The 22,135-nt window shown below is 34.9% G+C and overlaps 1 protein-coding gene across 1 annotated transcript; it reads right to left on the reverse strand.

The window, feature by feature from the left end:
• Window positions 1–546: 546 nt before the first annotated feature.
• On the reverse strand, window positions 547–21,349 carry arrb1 (arrestin, beta 1). Its single transcript, XM_029446872.1, has 16 exons — window positions 21,219–21,349; window positions 13,572–13,602; window positions 12,533–12,593; window positions 12,331–12,375; window positions 11,885–12,081; window positions 10,482–10,541; window positions 10,340–10,407; window positions 9,916–10,051; window positions 8,533–8,617; window positions 8,383–8,455; window positions 7,376–7,513; window positions 6,394–6,477; window positions 5,676–5,699; window positions 5,458–5,528; window positions 4,244–4,292; window positions 547–2,384 (listed from the first exon to the last, which is right to left on the reverse strand). The coding sequence occupies exons 1-16, from the start codon at window positions 21,236–21,238 to the stop codon at window positions 2,270–2,272; spliced, it is 1,257 nt and encodes a 418-aa protein (XP_029302732.1). The 5' UTR covers window positions 21,239–21,349; the 3' UTR covers window positions 547–2,269.
• Window positions 21,350–22,135: the final 786 nt, after the last annotated feature.

Below are 22,135 nucleotides of genomic sequence, written 5' to 3' on the forward strand. Positions count from 1 at the left end.
CAGGGACATTACACATGTCTCTGTCTCACTACATATACAACACAGGACTGATGACACCATGACAGGAGAGAGGAAACGTTACCTTCAGGGACATTACACATGTCTCTCTCACTACATATACAACACAGGACTGATGACACCATGACAGGAGAGAGAGGAAACGTTACCTTCAGGGACATTACACATTTCTCAGTCTCAGAGAGAGGAAACTACATGTTCAAGACGTAATTTAATTTCCGTTACCTCGATTAAAATGACACATTTCTCTGAAACATTTGTGATGTCAGAACACTAAATATATAACTCAGATGTAATGGTTTGTTATATGTTTAACTACAAGCTGAAAAAACAAAGTTTAGACCTGAAATCTAAAGATAAATAGTGTTTGAATTCATTTAGTTACAAAGAGCTTTTCTACAGTGTAAAACGTAAACACTTTAAATGGTGGTTTGTGTTAAATAAAATTAAAACAGAAATTGGCGGCTGCATCCTTACATCACAATCCACAATCTGATGTTTTTCAGAAACATCACGACGCCACGCAGGTTGCCACAAACTTCCTTTTTATTAAAGATGAAGTGGAATATACAGGTTTCCTCCTGACCCTTTCAAAATAAAAGCCAATTAAATCTTATTTTGAAATAATAAAGATGTTTGTTTTTATTTTATTTTTAACCTTCATGTTGTAGTTCATTCAGTCTTTCATCTGAAGAGACACACACACACACACACACTCACGCACACGCACGCACGCACACGCACACACAGTAACTGTACATCGACTCTGTTCACAGGACGGACTTTTCAGTCGCTGTTTTACTTTGAATGTCCAAATTAAAAATGTTTTTGTAAAATAAAAGTTCAGTAATTACACACAGTATTAATCTCATCGAGTCTCGCGAGGCTTCACGTGAATAATATGTTCATTAAAGGACCACAATGACAATAACACTTCCTGTTTTATACTTTTCCTTCCTTTGACTTCCCTCCCTGTAGGTGCGTTTAAGGACATCAGAGACTTGGGAGGATTTGGGAGATTAAATTCACATGTATGATTGTTTTAATAATGTTTGACATTAGTTAAGATACTGACGCCATTGTAGGTCAAAATAAATAAATTACGGAGCCGGGGAGGTTTTTTCTTGAAGATTTACAGCTTTAATCTCAAAGATTGTCCAAGTTTGTTGTTGAGTAAATGTATGACTTTTGATTCTGGGAATATTCTATAATATTTTCTTGTAAATCATATTTTTTATTTTATTTGAAGCCTTTAATCTCGGAAGGCGTTTTTCCTCTGAATATCACCCCCTTCCCTTCGCTCCGTTATCTTTTTTTTTTTTTTCCTGTAATGGCCCTTATCTATACGTCGTCGTAGATCCCAGAGTTCTAAAACAAATACTTTTATAAACATGTTTTTTCACACAATCCCTAAATTGTCAAATATGTTCAAACACAAGCAGCCGTACGACAACTTTGTCTAAGTATGTAAGTGTACAAGGTCACACTTGACGCCAGCTTCTGTACACATTTCGTCCTTGACTGAACTTCGTCGTCTCTTGAAAGTAGATTTTTATAGAAGTGAAAGCAGCTGCTTAGTTAAAGGAAGGACGTTGATCTAAATACTCATGAAGATTTGGAAAATGCTCAATTTGTAAACAAAGGTTTGTACACTCCTGTAATCCGGGCGTCTCCTATAAAGGCTGATTATTCATGATATTAATAAACCATAAAGTATTGATGTATTTCATGCAAAGTAGGCCACGAGTTCCTTTCAGCTGATTGGTGGCTCTCTGACAGTCTCAGGTCCTTTTCTGCAGGTCGGGACATCCTGCAGAAAACTTCTTCTTCTGGTGTTTCTTCAGGTTAACGTGCAGACTGACCGTTACAAAGACCTCCGTCAGCTGACGTCCACGTCGAGTGGTGAACTGTTCCAGAAGACCCTCTGATACGACACATCGAAACTAATCTCAACACAACGTTACTCCTGGTCGCTCCCTAATGGAAACACGTAGAACAAAGTGACATTAGAGGCATGCTACCAGCCATCGTTACGACGCCGCGGCCGCCGGTTCAACTCTCCGGCCAGCCGAGCTGCTCCGTCTGAAAACACGACTGACGTCTAGGCTGCAGTATTCTAGCTTTTTACACCCCGGCAGGACGCAGAGGGGACGAACATGAACGAGTGTTTTAAAGGGTCCAGACTGTGGTTTGACCTCCGTCAGCTCCACACTACAAACAGCAGCGGTGGCGGCGGCGACGCTCGCAGCCTTTATCTGTCGTCCAGTTTGGGCGAGTCCACCGGCTCCTCGTCTTCATCCTTGTCGTCCTTCGCTCCACCAATCAGCCGCTGGCGGGCGAAGTCTTCGAAGATAATGTCATCGTCGCTGAGGGAGGGGGGAGGGGGTTGTGCAAATTAATTTATAAAGAAACAAGCAAAGGAACATTAAAAAGTCCAGATTTGAGTTGAAGTCACGAGAGGAATCAACATCTATAAGATTTGTGCATGAGTTGATCCTACACATAAATAATCAGCATGTCACACGTATCTTCATCTGAAACCCTATATATATATATTATATATTATATATACACACAATATACATATTATATATTATATATACACACAATATATATATATATATATTATATATACACACAATATATATATATATTATATATACACACAATATATATATATATTCTATATTATATATACACACAATATATATATATATATTATATATTATATATACACACAATATATATATATATATTATATATTATATATACACACAATATATATATATATATTCTATATTATATATACACACAATATATATATATTCTATATTATATATACACACAATATATATATATATATATTATATATTATATATACACACAATATATATATATTCTATATTATATATACACACAATATATATAATATATATATACACACAATATATATATATATATTATATATTATATATATACACACAATATATATAATATATATACACACAATATATATATATATATATTATATATACACACAATATATATATATATTATATATTATATATACACACAATATATATATATTATATATTATATATACACACAATATATATATATTATATATACACACAATATATATATATTATATATACACACAATATATATATTATATATACACACAATATATATATTATATATTATATACACACAATATATATATATATATATTATATATACACACAATATATATATATATATATATTATATATTATATACACACACAATATATATATATATATATATATTATATATACACACAATATATATATATATATATTATATATTATATATACACACAATATATATATATTCTATATTATATATACACACAATATATATATATTATATATTATATATACTTACAATATATATATATTCTATATTATATATACACACAATATATATATATATATATTATATATTATATATACACACAATATATATATATTCTATATTATATATACACACAATATATATAATATATATACACACAATATATATATATATATTATATATTATATATACACACAATATATATAATATATACACACAATATATATATATATTATATATACACCAATATATATATATATATATATATATTATATATACACACAATATATATATTATATATTATATATACACACAATATATATATTATATATACACACAATATATATATATTATATATTATATACACAGAATATGCTTTTTACATGATTAGGAAATATTTCCATATATTCAGAATAATAGTGAATATTAATGTGCAACTATATGCTGATGATGTTTTAATATTTATGTCTAATCCTGCACATCAGTTCATAATACAAAGCATCACTCAATACAATGCTTTCTGTAGATATTAATAAACTGTTGATCATTGATAATGTTTAAAAACTGTTAGGATATTGTCATATTCAAAATAATAGTGAATATTAGAGTCAGTGCGAACTCTTCTTTGTGGTGAAGTGAACGTTCGGGAGGCTCAGCTGACCGTTTCCTGCCTCACACACAGCAAACAGCATTAAGACGCATTAAGGCTGAGACTCCGGAGACGAGTCCAGTTAATGCTTCAGCAGGCGGAGAGGAAAAGCCTCTCTGCTGTCATTGAGCTGACGAGGAGGGAGCGACGGGAAGAGAGACGAACAGACAGGATGCTTACTTTGTGTCAAACTCGATCAGGTTTGTGTCGATCGGAGCTTCATCTGGAGCTGCAGAGAAGTTATAAAGCATTTAAAGACGAACATGAGACGTTAACGAACATCATCTCTGCACTCTTTATACGGCCATCTTCTGCTCAAAACACCACTTAGTTTATTATTGTTACTACGGCCTGCAAGTTCTCTTACTTTTGTTACGCTGCTACTTACTTCTACTATAGTTGTTGGTGATAGCCTAGTGGTCTGGTGGTACTTCCAAAGGTTGTGAGTTCAATACCAGGGCTGCCACCATTGTGCCCCTGAGCAAGATACATACCTTGTTCAGAGGCACAATGGTGGCAGCCATATATATATATATATATATATATATATATATTTATATATAAATATATATATATATAAATATATATATAGATATATTTATATTTATATATATATATATATATATATATAAATATATAAATATATAAATATTTATATTTATATATATATTATATATATAATATCTATATATTTATATAAATATATATATATATATATATATATATATATATAATAAATCTATATATAAATATAAATATTTATATATTTATATATATATATCTATATATATTTAAATATAAATATATATATATATATATATTTTATATCTATATATATTTATATATCAATTATATATATATATATATATATGAATATATATATATATTTATACAGAGCTGTGGAAGTTTGATACTCACGCTTGTAACAAGCACATTATTGGTGCTGGTACTATTTATATATTTATAATAATATATATATATATATATCTCTATCTATATATATATATATATCTCTCTCTTTATATATATCTATATTTTATTTTCTATATCTATCTATACATCTTATCTCTTTATCTATCTATCTCTCTCTATATCATCTACTCTATTATATATTATATATATATATATATTATATATATATATATATCTATATCTATATATATATATATAAATATATATATAAATATAAATATTTATATATTTATATATATATATATATATATATAATATAATATATATATATTTATATATATATATATTATATATAAATATATATATATATATATATATATATGAATATATATATATATTTATACAGAGCTGTGGAAGTTTGATACTCACGCTTGTAACAAGCACATTATTGGTGCTGGTACTTGTTTGTGTGGTAAACTCACCGTCTCTGTAGATGGATTCTTCTAACGGCTTCGGGTGCATTAATGTGAACGGCAGCTCAACAGAGACGTCACTGAAAAACAAATCATTAGGTGCACAACAGGCCGTAAACACAACAATAACCCACCGCAGCTCTATTACAGACATTTGTGTCTATTATCAGTGAGACGTTCAGGGGACCTTTGTAAATCTCATGGTTTGTATCACCGTGAAAGCTTACCTCGCCGCCAGATCTCCCAGGAGCCTGAAATCAATAAACATTAAACACCTTGAGCTTCACAGCAGCAAATAACTTCTACTCATTTCTATTGATGTGCTCATTAACCAGCATGGTGATACAGAAGATCAGAACACAGGGAGGGAGGACATTTATAATCAGTCCAAGAGTCTCAATCCATCACTGCAGAGGAGAAACTACAACAAGAGACACAAAATCGTTCAGACGTATGGAATCATCTGCAGTGACGGACAGCTGGAAGGATCCACGGAAACTAGAGCTCCACACGGAGTTCAAAGCGTTCGAAGACCTTCTTGGGACTTTTTGTGTAAGAGAATATAAACTATAGCGATACAACCTATTATACGGATTTTCACATTTTCCCTTCACACGTGAAGTCATAATAACATACCAAGTCACGAAATAAATCCCAGAATAACACAATAACTCATAACACACGGAGTTACACGGTAATGTACGAAGTCACAGAGAAACGTCGTACATATCAGAGCACTGACATCGTCAGTCGGTACCAAAGATCATTGGAGAACTTTACAGCTGAGAAATGTATAAACTTATTAAAAAATAATTACACTACGTTTGAGCAAATGAGTGGAAAGAATCAGAAAGACATATATTCCAAAAATATAAAAGATCCTTTCTGATTTCGGATAAAGCTTGTCTCTATCATAATATTTGATAATAAGTTGAACACACTTACCCGCCTCGAGACACGACCAGCTTCACTTTGACTTTGTACGACACGATGATGCCGAGGATCTCCTTATTGGCTCCTTCTCTTAACCTAATCAGGACAGAAAACAAACATTCAGTCTGACCAATCAGAAGCCACTCGCTTTCTCCAAGGTCCTACTTCACTGTATTGAATTGAATGGGAAACCCCCGACTTTCTCTCGTCAAATGCAAAGTTATTCCAGTTCTTTCTCATCAAGTTTAACAAAATGAAGCTCCCGCTAAACCCTTCATACAAAACACAACAAAACTAAATGTTAGATCATTTGTACGGACTTTGAAGGAAGGAAGGCTCTCCCCCCCCCTGTCCTTAGTCTGTAAACATCGATGATTATACATTTGATCATTTTAAAGACTAAAAGTTGCTAATATTGTTACTATTGCAACGTCCCTCCAATTCCCCTAAAGATATCTTCAGAATATCCTACAATCTCCCTGAACTCTCTCTTCACATCCAGTTCTGACATGAAGGGGCCACTCTCAAGAATGTCCCACCGTCCTACAGGCCTGGAAGGCATCATGAGGGCAGTTGACCAAAGCCCCCAGGAAGTGCACTGGGCTTTGAAGCAAATGTTTGTAGTGGCCAAACCGTGAAAGAGGTATAAAGAAGTGTGAAGTTCAGCGTATATCAGGTAAATCAACTTCCCAGTACGAACCCTTGAAGCCCTTATTTAAAATGATCTGGTCCTAAAAATTGTAAAATGCGCTAATAGCCGAGAGTTATTTTCACTCCATTCAAGTGACTGAGCCAGGCTGAGAGGCGGGGCTTAAGGAAAACGCAAGTGCGCCTGCTCCACGGGCCTCATGGATGCAGAAGAACGTCGGAATTTTATATTCGAAGGTCGAGCCTTTGGCTTCATGAGCCCCTGAGCAACTTCCATACGAATGAACGGGGCCCCGCCTCCAAAGCTGTGTCCAGTTCTCGTTATACGTCCATGGGTTGGACTCACAGCGTGCTGGAGGCCAGGTTGGTGTCCTCGTGCTTCAGCTTCCCGTCCAGAGCGAGGCCTCGTTTCTCTCGGTTGTTGGCCAGAAACGGGGTGAGGGTGAAAACTTTGCAGAAGGTCGAACTCGGAGCGACGACGTCACTGCAGACAGAAATGTATGAATCAGATGTCTTAGCACTTCCACTATGTTCATAGAAGTTTGTTTTGTACTTCACAGCAACGTGTCTAAAACGCTAAAAAGGTTTGTTTGTTTGCAGATGACACAAATTAATTTTGTTCTGGTAAAGATTCTGGTACAAGTTGTTTTGATTTGAACTAGTCTAACAAATCATGATGAATAATGTTGAATCAGAAGGTTGTTATAGAGCACAAGCTGGAGACAACATATAAGTCATGTGAATTCATTACATATATTATAATATCGTTTTATATTTATGTTCAGTGTGGAGGTTTGGGGAAATAAAAATAATCATAAATATGATCTTTATGCTACAGAACAGAGCTGATTATTATTATTATGAACTCACATGCTCTCAATGTTAAAGAATTAGACTTAAAAACAGCACAACTAATGTAAAACAAGAAGAGTTAGTACAATTGCAAAACAAAGATGTCTGACAGTTAAATGAGGTCATTTGTAGAATAATTTTGAAGAGGAAATGGAAATGTGGACGCTCAATAGATTTAAAACAATATTTAGAAATAATCTATAAAATTTTGTGTGTATATAGATTTTTGTTAGGATTTATATAATATATATTATATTGTGTTTCTTTGTATACATTCAATCACATCTTTACAAAATAACTATTGTAAAAAGGTTTGCTGTGTTAAGCAAAGGCATAAACTTGCTTTGGTCCGTGATTACTCATGTCATGTCTTATTATTATTTTATTATTATACGTGTATGTGAGTTGTGTCGAGAAGTTAAAGAGCTCAGAAAAAAAGAAATCTACATTTTTATTTCTCAATGGACCTCGTGAAGCTCAAAGCAAAGAAAGGAAACTGACTCTGACTCCTCGGTGGCCACCGGACATTTGTACTGAGCCGTGTTGAAGAGACAGATGTCTGCGTACTGTCGCACTGTGGACACACAAGGCAGTGGGTCAAGAACACAAACTCACACACAGACCAGAGAGAGGAACGACGCGTTCAAGTACCTGAGATCTTCATCTTCTTCACCGTCTTGTTGGTGTTGTTGGTGACGTGGACGTTGACGCTGATCGGCTCTCCGTGGTAATAAATCTGAGAGAGACACATTATTACATCACAGGTCATTTATCTGATGCTTTTGTCCAAAGAAACAAAAAGTTAAAACAATCCTGAGGATAAAACTCTGAACAGAAAGAATCCTGCAGAAACTTTAACTTCTAACAGGTGAAATCATTAAAGTGCAGAACAATAACTTCAATAAGACAAACAAAGTGCAACAAACAGAAACACTAGAATATTATTATTATTATTATTATTATTATTATTATTATTACTATTATTATTACTACTATTATTATTATTATTATTATTATTATTATTATTATTATTACTACTACTGTTATATTATTATTATTATTACTACTATTATTATTATTATTATTACTACTATTATTATTATTATAATTATTATTATTATTACTATTATATTATTATTATTATTATTATTACTACTATTATTATTATTACTATTATTATTATTATTATTATTATTACTACTATTATATTATTATTATTATTATTATTATTACTACTATTATTATTATTACTATTATTATTATTATTATTACTACTATTATATTATTATTATTATTATTACTATTATTATTATTATTATTATTATTACTGTTATATTATTATTATTACTACTATTATTATTATTATTATTACTACTATTATATTATTATTATTATTATTATTACTACTATTATTATTATTATTACTACTACTGTTATATTATTATTACTACTACTATTACATTATTATTATTATTACTATTATTATTATTATTATTACTACTATTATATTATTATATATATTATAATTATTTTTATTACTACTACTATTATTATTATTATTATTATTATTATTACTACTATTATATTATTGTATATATTATTATTAATATTATTATTATTACTACTAATATTATATTATTATTAGTACAGCTGCAGTGGAGGCCTGGCAGAGCATCACCAGGGACCAAACCTATGGGTTCCAGACTTCAGGCTGTTATTGACTGCAAAGGATTTGCAACCAAATATTAAAAGTGACAATTTGATTTATGATTATGTTACTTTGTCCAATTACTTTTGGTCCCTTAAAAAGGGGACACCACGTATACAATGTGTTGTAGTTCCTCCACCATTCATCTGATTTGGATGTAAATACCCTCAAATTAAAGCTGGAAGTCTGCACTTAAAGCACATGTTGATTGTTTAATTTCAAGTCCATTGTGGTCGTGTACAGAGCCAACATGATGAACATTGTGTCAATGTCCAAATATTTATGGACTAACTGTATATATGTATATATACACACTCAGGTGTTACCTCTTTGTCCAGAGACGCCTCCAGGTGCAGAGGTTTGTCTGACATCAGGAACTGTCGGGTGGTTTCTGCAGTCGGCTGAGGACCGGGTTTCTCCGGAGCGTACTGCACCTTCCGGATCACCAGACGCACCGAGTTCCTGCAACAACAACAACAACTCACTGTGGAGGATCAATAGACGAGCTGCCGGGCACAGGGGCCCAAAGTGTCAGGGCCCCTTCACCTACAAAAGATCACTCAAAGAGACACAAAGCAACATCAAGAGGCTGAACCCCGACAGCGTGCGTGTGGCGGTGGTTCTGATGCTGCGTCGTAGACACGTTTACTGACTGTTGGATGTATTTTGGTTCAGCTGGTACCACGGATGTAGATTCTGGATCATCGTGGGTTATTTCCTGTCATCTCTTCAAACTGAACTCACTTTTACCTTTTGTGGATCTTTTCTTCAGCACTTTCTGCACAGAAGGTTTTCACCTCGAAGTCGACTCCGCAGGCCTGAGGACACACGACCACAACGTAAATGCTGATGTATTTCACTCGTGCTTCAGTGCTGTGGACGTGAACTTTACCTTCCCGGTGTCCTCGGGGCCCGGCTGCAGGGTGACGGAGCACGGCAGGTTCAGAGGGATCTGAAATGAAGGAAAGTAGCGTGAAAGGTTTTCTCAACTGTTTCTGTTTACGTCTTCTTTTACTCGTTTTGCATCATTTTTGTGGCCGTTTACTGTCTCCGGGATTCTTTTTCACCATATCTTTAGATTATTGACGTCTTTGTGATTGATTTGCATTGTTTTACGTTTCTATGGTGGTTTTGCGTCTGTTTGTAGTAGAGTTGCGTCTCTTTGTGGTCAGCGAGTATTGTCCATGTTTCCTGCTGACAGTATAAATATAAATCAGCAGAAACAGCTGATCAGTCACAACTTATTCCTTTAGCATCAACTATTTTTGTTCTACACATTTTACATTTCTATGTGACATTTGTTTTTAGTAATTTAGCATGCGTGGTCGTTTACTGTCTTTGTGATTGTTTTGCATCTCTTTTGTATGCTGTGATTACAGTAAGATAAAGGTTTGAACATTTAGAGCAGGGGTCACTAACAGGCGGACCCAGACGCCGACCTACACGGACCCGCACCGGAGATGCACACACCTACAGTCTGAAACAGAGCGGAGGAAAGGAGAGAACTAAAAAAAAGGCTATTTTCTAAACAGAGTCTGGTGCGTAAAATGTTTAGTCGCAGATTTTTGTGCGCATGTCGCACTCTGGACCTACGAAGTCCCGTTCTCACAATAATTCTGCATGAAATAAATAAACAAACTTTAAAACAAAGAAAGAAATGTCCTATTAGGAGTATGTTTGTTTAATCACAAAGCTTGAGGTTGAGCTTCTCTCGTGTTTCTGCAGTGCATGCAGTTTGTACAAACATTCAGGATGGAGGAAGCTGAACAATCTTCTGCTGTGGATTTTAAACACCTGAAAGAATACACTATATTTAGAATATTTTCCCACTTTACCTTGCTGTCAGACAGCCCTTTCTTTAAAGACACCAGACTCCATTAAAAAAAACCAGTAATTTTACCTCGCAGTACACGGGAGCAGCTAACCCTTTGAAACAGGCGGTCCGTGACCCCTAGAGGGCGCTGAGAGTTACTGCAGGGGGCCGCCAGATGTTTTGAATGTTTTTATAATTTTTTTTTTTTTTTAAGTATGTCTGATAATACAAATTACTGTAACATGAATGTTATGTTATTAGCAAAGATAAATCCACCTTTTCATAAAACACCATTTAACTAACACTACATTGATAACAAGTCAAACCGATGAAGCTAAATCTCCTATTTATACAAAACTATCCTATGAAGGTGTTTGTTTCACAAGCTCCACCTTATTAAAAGCTGGGAAACCAGTTCTAACCTGAAACTGACAACATGAGTTCAGGCGACACGTCCACACTTTGTTAGCACGTGGACTTACCTCGAAGGTGAACGGGTGGGCGTGTTCTCCCAGTTTCTTAATCAGGCGTTCCTGAAGACGAGTCAGACTCTTCTTCTCTTCGGGCAGCGGAGGAAATGCCTGGATGTTCGCCACAAACAGGTCTTTCCGAAACGTCAACCCGAGGACGTCCAGGTCCTCCCGACCATAACGGAACGCACAAGTCAGAGTCACAAACACTGACGGGAACAGAACACAAAAAGTCACATGTATGAACAACAGCTACATCTATATATGGTTTAATATAAAGAACAGAGGCTTCAGGATGCTTCCCTGAGGAACCCCACAAGGTAATAAAGATGGAGAACAAGAGGATAAATGTTAGTAGACAAGTTATTTTAATGCGTACTGTGTTTAAAGCTGCATTAAGATCTAAATGCTAGAAAATAGAGCAATAATTCTGGAGGTTGGAGGTTCAGATGTTTCACCTTTCCGCTCCTTCAGGTACTCCGGGTCGATCAGGATGACGCCGTCTGCAGGAAGAAAAGTTAGAAAGTCAACAAGCAGCCAGAGGACGGACGACTTTTACTGAAGCACTTTTCGAACCCCAAACTGAGATCAGCTGGACGCTTTAGTTCAATCAATACTTTCTGACAGAAAGTATTAATATTAGTAAAAAACAGATCTCACCGACAGGCTCCACCAGATCCACGTGGTCCACAAAGTCTCTCTTCCCCAGATAGACGGTGAGCTGAGGGAGGAAGACAGCGTCCAATCAGAATCAGCTGTCAGGACATCAAACAGGTTCAAAGTGACTATAAATGGAAACTTTGGTATTTTCAACCTGGACCCTACTTTGTGTGTCTCAGGGCTCATTAAGTCTGTTAAAACGACCCCTGGTGCGGTTCGTTTGAGTCGTCGTGGACGCAGTAATCGTACTCTGGTCCAGACTAAACCAACCGGTCCGAGGCCGCTTACCAGAGGTGGTCCAATTACAGGACGTAAACCAAAACAAAGGATTATGGGCTGCCTGAAATGCACACAGGTAAACGACAGGTTAACATGAGGTGGAGAGGACTGACTTGAACTTCTGCAGAATTCTCATGTTTGCTTGACATCTGGAGCGAAAAGAAAATACAGAATATGCTGAAGAAAGTCCCCAAAAATAGTTTATATATATAAAGTCATTGGAGATAATCCTGTTCTGCTTCATGCCATGATTTACAGTTTTACATTTTCCATCTTCTTCTGGAAGTTCATTTCCAGCCTTCAGCTAATTATCTTTTTTAATTTGGTCCTTTTTAAATTGTGCAGTGTGAAACCGAAACTAAAAACAAAGGTTTGGATCGTGTTGTAATCATTATAAACTTATAAACATAAACCTTTGGGTAAATTGTACTTTTATATTGATTTAGTGTTCCTTTGTTTTTGTTTTGTTTCTAACTCTCCTTTTATTCTGTGCGTGTAGAAGTGCAAATAAACTAAACCAAGTTCAGACTTATGGGGGACAAGTTGGTCCAGTGCAGAAAATGTCCCCGAGACACAGAAACATGAGAAAAGAGGTTCCAGGTTGTAAAATACAGAAGTTACAAAGTGTTACAGTTTTATTTCTACAGACTTCTGTTGAGGCTCTGCACTCTTTACATTACAAACTTTCTGCAGGTTGTTCAGGTTCTTTTCTAAATGATCCTTTAGAGTTTGAGCGAGTGGGAACCAGAAGAGGACTCACCTTTCCATTGGGACTGGCTTTCTTAAACACTCTGAAAACAAACACAGAGAGAAAAGGAAAATGAAACTGCTTCTGTTTTATCTTCGTCACAGAAGTTTGTTTTATTGTTCATCATTAAAATGTCAAGTTTATTCCTGAGCCTGGTTCTGTAGAGATAAATTGTTTATTTCATATTATTTTATAGTGCGGCCAGCAAGAACCCTCGTCTCTGATTGGCTGGTCGGACATGACGCTAACGGAGCCGCAGCAGCTGAATTATTAGGGTTAGGGTTAGGGCTAACCCTAACCCTTGACGTGTCCAGTGTCTTCAGGACACTTCGGTGAGAAACGTCCTTCTTAAAAGTGGCTTCACGTTCGAGGGATTTTGATATTTTCAAAAAGGGCCAAAATGTTGATTGTTTTGTTGTCTTAATTGTCCTCAAAGTCTAAAATGTCTTTATCAACAAACATCCAAAAGTATTTAAAACATTACTTTCACAAAATGTCCATTTTGTTAATGTTTCGTGTCATTTGACGAATGTAAACGTTGTGATTGTTGTAATATATCCCACTTCCTGTTGTAAGAAAACATGTCTAACCCCATGAATGTCTTTACCAACAAATGTCCACAATTTATGAAACACTTCACAATCAAAGCCCGACACAGACTCACAGATATAAAGAGGTTGAGTCTCCAGCAGCAGCTTCCTGTCTCTAATGCTATTACCCCCCCCTGTGTTAATGTTGTCATAAATTAGCTGCTGCGGCTCCATTAGCTTTCAGCAGCATCAGGACGCCCCTTTACCGGAAACCGCCGGGCCTCCTGGGAGCTCGCTCAGCAAGCGATTACCCGCTCGCCATTGTCTCTGCAATTAGTCCAATTAAACTTCAACACTAAGCAGCTCTGAAATCTCACGACACGGGAACCAGAGGGAATGTGCACATTCAGCAAAACGTTTTCTGACATGTGATGTTTAAATATGTAAATGAGACATCATGTTATTAAATATGTGCTGATGTGCTCCATGTCCAGATATAAAGAGAAGTCTGGATGAAGCAGGGTCAAAGTGTTTCATGTTGTTCACATGTCAAAGGTTTGTACAGATTCTGGATCTGTCTTTGTATCACTCCATAAATCACTGAATCCTGTCAACACACAGAACTCTGTGCATCTCCTGCATGTAGTTAGTGTAGCGTGTATAACATGAGCTGTGAGTGACATGTGAACAAAGCCCTCTGCACAAAGCTTCAGAATATAGAGAGGAATGAAAGTGGAAAGTTTGGTGTATGTAAGTGCTGCTGAAGTGGAGACTTCTGCTGAAGAGTGTGAGGAAAAGCTCCTTTAGAGAAAAGCTCCTTTAAAGATATGTATTGTAACAGTCATACATGTTGTACACACTACAGGTGAACAGAGTCATACATGTTGTACACACTACAGGTGAACAGGGTCATACATGTTGTACACACTACAGGTGAACAGAGTCATACATGTTGTACACACTACAGGTGAACAGAGTCATACATGTTGTACACACTACAGGTGAACAGGGTCATACATGTTGTACACACTACAGGTGAACAGGGTCACACATGTTGTACACACTACAGGTGAACAGGGTCATACATGTTGTACACACTACAGGTGAACAGAGTCATACATGTTGTACACACTACAGGTGAACAGAGTCATACATGTTGTACACACTACAGGTGAACAGAGTCATACATGTTGTACACACTATATATACTACATATACATACTATATATATATATATATATATATATATATATACATATATATATATATATATATATACAGTATATATACATATATATACAGTATATATATATATATATATATATATATATATACTGTATATATACAGTATATATAGATATATACTGTATATATACAGTATATATATATATATATATATATATATATATAGACAGTATATATATACATATATATATATACAGTATATATATACATATATATATATATACAGTATATATATATATATATATATATATATATACAGTATATATATATTATATATATATAGATATATATATATATATACTGTATATATATATATATATATATATATATACAGTATATATATATATATATATATATATACAGTATATATATATATGTATATATATATATACAGTATATATATACATATATATATATATACAGTATATATATATATATATATATATATATATATATATATATATATATATATATATACAGTATATATATATATGTATATATATATATATATACTGTTGTTTGTCTTGTGAAAGCAAAGTGCCGCTCTGAACACATTCTCTGCAGTAAAGTTCGTGGAAGCTGCACTTAGAGTCCAACAGCAAAACAACAAGATTAAAAATTAATTCAGAGAAAACAGAAGCTGAATATTTAGAGGAAACAAGAAATATAGATAAAAGTTGACATTAATAACTGGAACATAAGTCGTGTGTCAGTGTCTTCATATTAAAGCACAAACAACTTCCAAAACATATGAATTTGACTTCAGATAATGAAAGTTTGCTGCAGAGTGAAGTCTTAAAAAAGCCCCTGATGTCTTAAACTGATGCTTTTTAAACAGTTTTTATCCGCTGAAGAATCTTAGAAACCTATAAAGGAAATATTAAAGGCTTGTGTCGATCATTTCAAGACACGATGAGAGAGTTGAGTATTTGTAATACTTGCATTTCTGTACTTAAAGATTTAAACACATTTCGTGTCTTCAGTTTATAAATCTATTTTCCCCTGAAATGAAGAAATAATAATAAATGACGATGAATGTTTCATCTGAGGAGGATGGAGGTTACTCTGTAGTTGTTAATAACAATATTCAGATGATGGAAACTGTATTTGAAAGCAACGTCTCTTCTGCTCTCAGTGTTTGTGAAGCTCGCGATCGACCGGAGGAAACACTAACTGACGGATCGATATCTGCCCGAGGACTCCCCCGACACCAGACTACAGTTTACAGCTGAACGCCTCCGCATCATCGCAAAGCATGTCGGAAAAATGGGCGTACAAAATATGAAAAATATCCGAAATACATACGATTAATGTCCAAAACATTGCTGGAAAAATGTGCAAAATAAATGTGACACATTTCCAGAAGATGTAAGAAAAGTATAAAAAAATGTTCTGCTTTCGACCTTTTCTTCAAATAAAACAAATGTTTGTTAGAATAAAATGTTATATTTGTATTTATTCATCTGCACCTTTATAAAATGTCAGACATTAAGAGGAGAAGATACCTTCACTATATAATATTAAAGAAATACAAAGGATGACAAATTAAGATCTCCTGCGGCCGATCGTTGTTTGCAGGTTTTAAATCGATCTAAAATATAAATAATATCCAGAACGTTTATCCTGCAGCAGAAAGCCGCGCTTCAGTCTGTTACGTTATTATTACGTTGTTATTACATTATTACGTCGTTATTACGTTGTTATTACGTTATTATTACATTGTTATTACGTTATTATTACGTTGTTATTACATTATTATTACGTTGTTATTACGTTATTATTACGCTATTACATTATTACGTCGTTATTACGTCGTTATTACGTTGTTATTACGCTATTATTACGTTGTTATTACGTTGTTATTGCGTTATTATTACGTTATTACATTATTATTACGTTGTTATTACGTTATTGTTACATTATTGTTACGTTATTATGTTATTGTTACGTTATTATTACGTTGTTATTACATTATTACGTTATTATTACGTTGTTATTACATTATTATTACGTTGTTATTACGTTATTGTTACATTATTGTTACGTTATTATTACGTTATTGTTATGTTATTACGTTGTTACGTTATTATTACGTTATTGTTACGTTATTGTTACGTTATTATTACACTATTATGTTTTTATGTTATTATTACATTATTGCGTTATTACGTTATTATTACGTTATTGTTACGTTATTGTTACGTTATTATTACGCTATTACGTTATTACGTTATTATGTTATTACATTATTATTACGTTATTATTACGTTATTATTACATTATTACTATGTTATTACTACATTATTATTATGCTATTAGGTTATTACGTTATTATTACGTTATTACTACGTTATTGTTACGTTATTGTTACGTTATTATTACGTTATTACGTTATTATTACGTTATTATTACGCTATTACGTTATTATTACATTAATACGTTGTTATTACGTTATTATGTTATTACGTTATTATTACGTTGTTATTACATCATTATTACGCTATTACATTATTATTATGTTATTACGTTATTATTACGTTGTTATTACGTTATTATTACGTTATTATTACGCTATTACGTTATTATTACGCTATTACGTTATTATTATGTTATTACATCATTATTACATCATTACTATGTTATTACTACGTTATTATTACATCATTATTACGTTATTATTACATTATTACGTTATTATTACATTATTATTATGTTATTATTATATTATTACGTTATTATTACGTTACCGCCAGGTGCTCATAACAACGAGCGAATCAAGAAAACTAAAACATTTCAAAGAACTTCTGGAGTGAAGAAATCATTTCTTCATGTTTCCACATTTAGAAATGATTTCTGGATCGATATGTTTTGTGTGTTTATTCAGTAAAATGTGATGAAAGTTTTCACGTACAAAGAAATTGCTTTGATGTATAATGGTGTAAACAAACAGAAAAAGAAAATGTAAAAAATAAGAAAATATAAAAAATATATGTTATGAAAAATAAATTAAAAACGTTACATAACAAATATGAAACATTAATGAAAAATATGAAGAATATGTCTGAATTAAAAGTGGAAGAGCTGCAGGTTAGGAAGAGAGAATATTTCCATACGTATCAATTATTGAAGCCGCGACGTCACAACGAGCAGAAACAGATCTGAGAGCTGCTCTGTATGTCTGACGGAGCACTGAACTCATTCATATTCTGCAGACACGAGCAGCCTGCAAACACTCACACACACACACACACACACACACACACACTCACACACACACACACACTCACTCACTCACACACTCACTCACACACACACACACACACACACACACTCACACACACACACACTCACTCACACACACACTCACACACTCACTCACACTACAGGTGAACAGAGTCATACATGTTGTACACACTACAGGTGAACAGAGTCATACATGTTGTACACACTACAGGTGAACAGGGTCATACATGTTGTACACACTACAGGTGAACAGAGTCATACATGTTGTACACACTACAGGTGAACAGGGTCATACATGTTGTACACACTACAGGTGAACAGAGTCATACATGTTGTACACACTACAGGTGAACAGAGTCATACATGTTGTACACACTACAGGTGAACAGGGTCATACATGTTGTACACACTACAGGTGAACAGAGTCATACATGTTGTACACACTACAGGTGAACAGAGTCATACATGTTGTACACACTACAGGTGAACAGAGTCATACATGTTGTACACACTACAGGTGAACAGGGTCATACATGTTGTACACACTACAGGTGAACAGAGTCATACATGTTGTACACACTACAGGTGAACAGAGTCATACATGTTGTACACACTACAGGTGAACAGGGTCATACATGTTGTACACACTACAGGTGAACAGAGTCAAACATGTTGTACACACTCCAGGTGAACAGAGTCAAACATGTAACTAACAGATATCATGAAGCTTCCCCACTTCATGACTCACATCAACACACGTTTATATTACAAGTGTTTAATATGTACATGAGGCGTTATGTAATGTAGCTGTTACACACACAGTTACAAACACACACTCTCATGTTCTCATGCTTCCTCTCGTCTGAAGAACACGAGTTAGAAGATAAATACTCAGATGATCTCTTGTATTTATATTTGTCTTGTTAGTACCGTGTGTTTAATCTTTCCATGCTGTGAGTTCTGTCTGCAGGATCACATGAAGCTCAGTGAAGGTGACACTCAAACACGACCTCAGTGGAGGTCTGTAGTTTAAAAACCATCTGAGTCTACAATGCGAACAAAGTTGACTGCGTCCACATGTGTCAGTGTCACTTCCAGGTGCACAGATTAATAATCTAGTAAAGAGTAATCTCAGGATTTAATAAGATTTCTCGTTTCATCAACTAATCAAGATGTTGAAGAATCAGAAAAACTCCATTTCAGATCTGAGCTCAGAAAGTCAAAAATCATCTTGTTAAACACACGATAACGTTCTTCCACCACCGGGCTCTGCATGATGCATCATGGGAGTTTGGTGTGGTGGTGCAGCAGCGGTGCATCATGGGAGTTCTTCTCTCCTCTGAGTTTCTCCTGCACGCTGTTCGGCTGCCGCTAACGTTTGTCAGCTTGTTTCTCTGAGAACTTCAGATCCAGACGTTCAGGACTAAAATCCTTCATCCTTCAAATACAGAGTTAAAAACACCAGGATGTAGAAAGTGTCTTAAAACTGTTCAGAGAAAAAGATTGATCAAAGTCGTAAATTCACGAGGAAGTGATTTGGTTCCTGGACAATCGAAACGCAAACTTCCTGATTGCACCTTTAACAACGTGTCCAGGTGGGAACCTGTCACATGTTTCCCGTTTCCTGTTTCCTGTTTCCTGTAATGGTTAAATCCACCAAAATGAAAGATTCCAGATTTTTGACCTTCGAGAAAAGTTTGTATGTTCGGCTGCGACTTGTCGCCTCGTTAGTGACGCCTCACTCAGGAGATAACGGCTCCGACGTCACGAGACAAAAGCTCCACGTCTACGCAACAACGCTGAAAACGACGAAGTTCAATAAAACTTTCTTAATTTTACAAAAATGTTTTTCTGCTTGCTTGAGGTGTTTTCTCCTGACGTAAAATGCGTTGAGAAACAAGTGGTGATGAACATTAAGTCACATGATCAGCTGGTTTATATTTATATTGTTCAATTGATGCCAAACAATCACAAAATGACCGTTAGCTACAAATCAACTTGAAATTGACGTGAAACAACGACAAAACGATGCAAAACATTCGCAGAAGGACCACAAACAGAAAACGTGTAAAACTAGATGCTACACATGATCAGCTGTTTCTGCTGCTTCATGTTTCTTTACAGCAGAAACAAGTTTCCTGCAGGATTACAGCGTGAAGACAAACAGCGGACAGAGACTACACCACTCATCTTATTACAGTTCACAGGAAACGAAGTGAAATGAAGAGAAACAAATATTTAAATACATCCCAGAAAATAAAGGTGAAAAACCTCCAGTTTTACCACCTTCGTGCTTCCGTACGTCAAGATCCATAAATACATCAAATACAGAAGATGTGAGTAACTAAGATACTCATTACTTGAGCTGGGGAGTAATTAGTAATCTGATTACCTTCTGTAATTAGTAATTCAAGAGAGCAAGTAATCTCTCCATTTCCTGTCAGTCTGCACTATCAAAATAAAGGCCACAGTTAAAAAAGCAGAACCTTTAATAAACGCAGAAGAAGTAGACGACGTCACAGAGCCGGAGTCTGACAACGTTATGTAATGTAACACTCACACACACACACACACACAGACACACAGACACACAGACACACACACACACACACACACTCTGTATTTAAACATTAAATCTCACCTCGTTCCTTTATCTCCCATCCTGACGACGCCAACGAGCCGACAGCAGCCGGACGGAGAGATGATGGAGGAGGGATGCCGTCACCGTGGAAACTGAGGGAGGATCTCTCCCTCTGAGCCCCCCCCCTCCCTCTGTGTGTGTGTGTGTGTGTGTGTCCCCCCTGTCTCTTGAAGTCGTCGTCAGATTCTCTCAGCAGGAGAGAATCCTCCATCTGAGCTCCACTCTGCCCCTCCCTCTCTCTATGTCTGTCCCTCCTCCTTCCTCCCCCTCTGTCCTCCCCCCCTCTGTCCTTCCCCCTCTTTCTCTCTCTTGTTAAATTATGAATATCAAAATGTTTGGGTTTGGATGTTTTTCTGAATAATCTTGAATCATTCTTCGGCTGCTTTAATGAAATTATTAGTTTGTATATATATTAATATGTAATTATTATAATATTAGAATTATAAATATTAGTAGAATAATTGGATAAGTCAGATTCTTTGTCTGTAAATGTGTAAAAACAGCCGCAGGAAACATTTCTTTCTGTCCGTGACGTTAAATCAGACCGACTGAGACGCAGCTTCTCAAACGTTCAGATTTTATTTATGGATCATAACGACAACAATCCGACAGCCGTTAAAGTTACTTATTAACAACGTGCTCCCAAAATGGGAAAGGTATGGTGGCTTTGAAGGCTCAAAACACTGCAAATAAAAAAAACATCTTCACCAAATAGACGACACATTTAGAGAAAGTGAATATTGTCTGCTCCTCTTCATCGCACGATGATTTATTATAATATAATATCACGCGCGGTTAGCAGCAGATCTTTGTGCACTAATATCCAAAACATGCGATGCCAAAGTTAAAACTAGAACTCAGAGATCGCAGAATAACAAATGTGATCTTCATCACGTAATATAGCGAGCTATTAAAAC

The sequence above is a fragment of the Cottoperca gobio genome, chromosome 13, assembly GCF_900634415.1.
Source record: "Cottoperca gobio chromosome 13, fCotGob3.1, whole genome shotgun sequence".
Taxonomy (NCBI): domain Eukaryota; kingdom Metazoa; phylum Chordata; class Actinopteri; order Perciformes; family Bovichtidae; genus Cottoperca; species Cottoperca gobio.

What these genes read in the sequence shown, in the direction of transcription:
- arrb1 (XM_029446872.1), bottom strand. Translation starts at nt 21,238, where the DNA reads ATGGGAGATAAAGGAACGAG. An exon ending in GAAGAAGATGAAGATCTCAG is followed by an intron (nt 8,456 to 8,532) that starts GTACTTGAACGC and finishes GTGTGTCCACAG; the next exon opens with TGCGACAGTACGCAGACATC. An exon ending in CTGATCGAGTTTGACACAAA is followed by an intron (nt 2,385 to 4,243) that starts GTAAGCATCCTG and finishes CCCCTCCCTCAG; the next exon opens with CGACGATGACATTATCTTCG.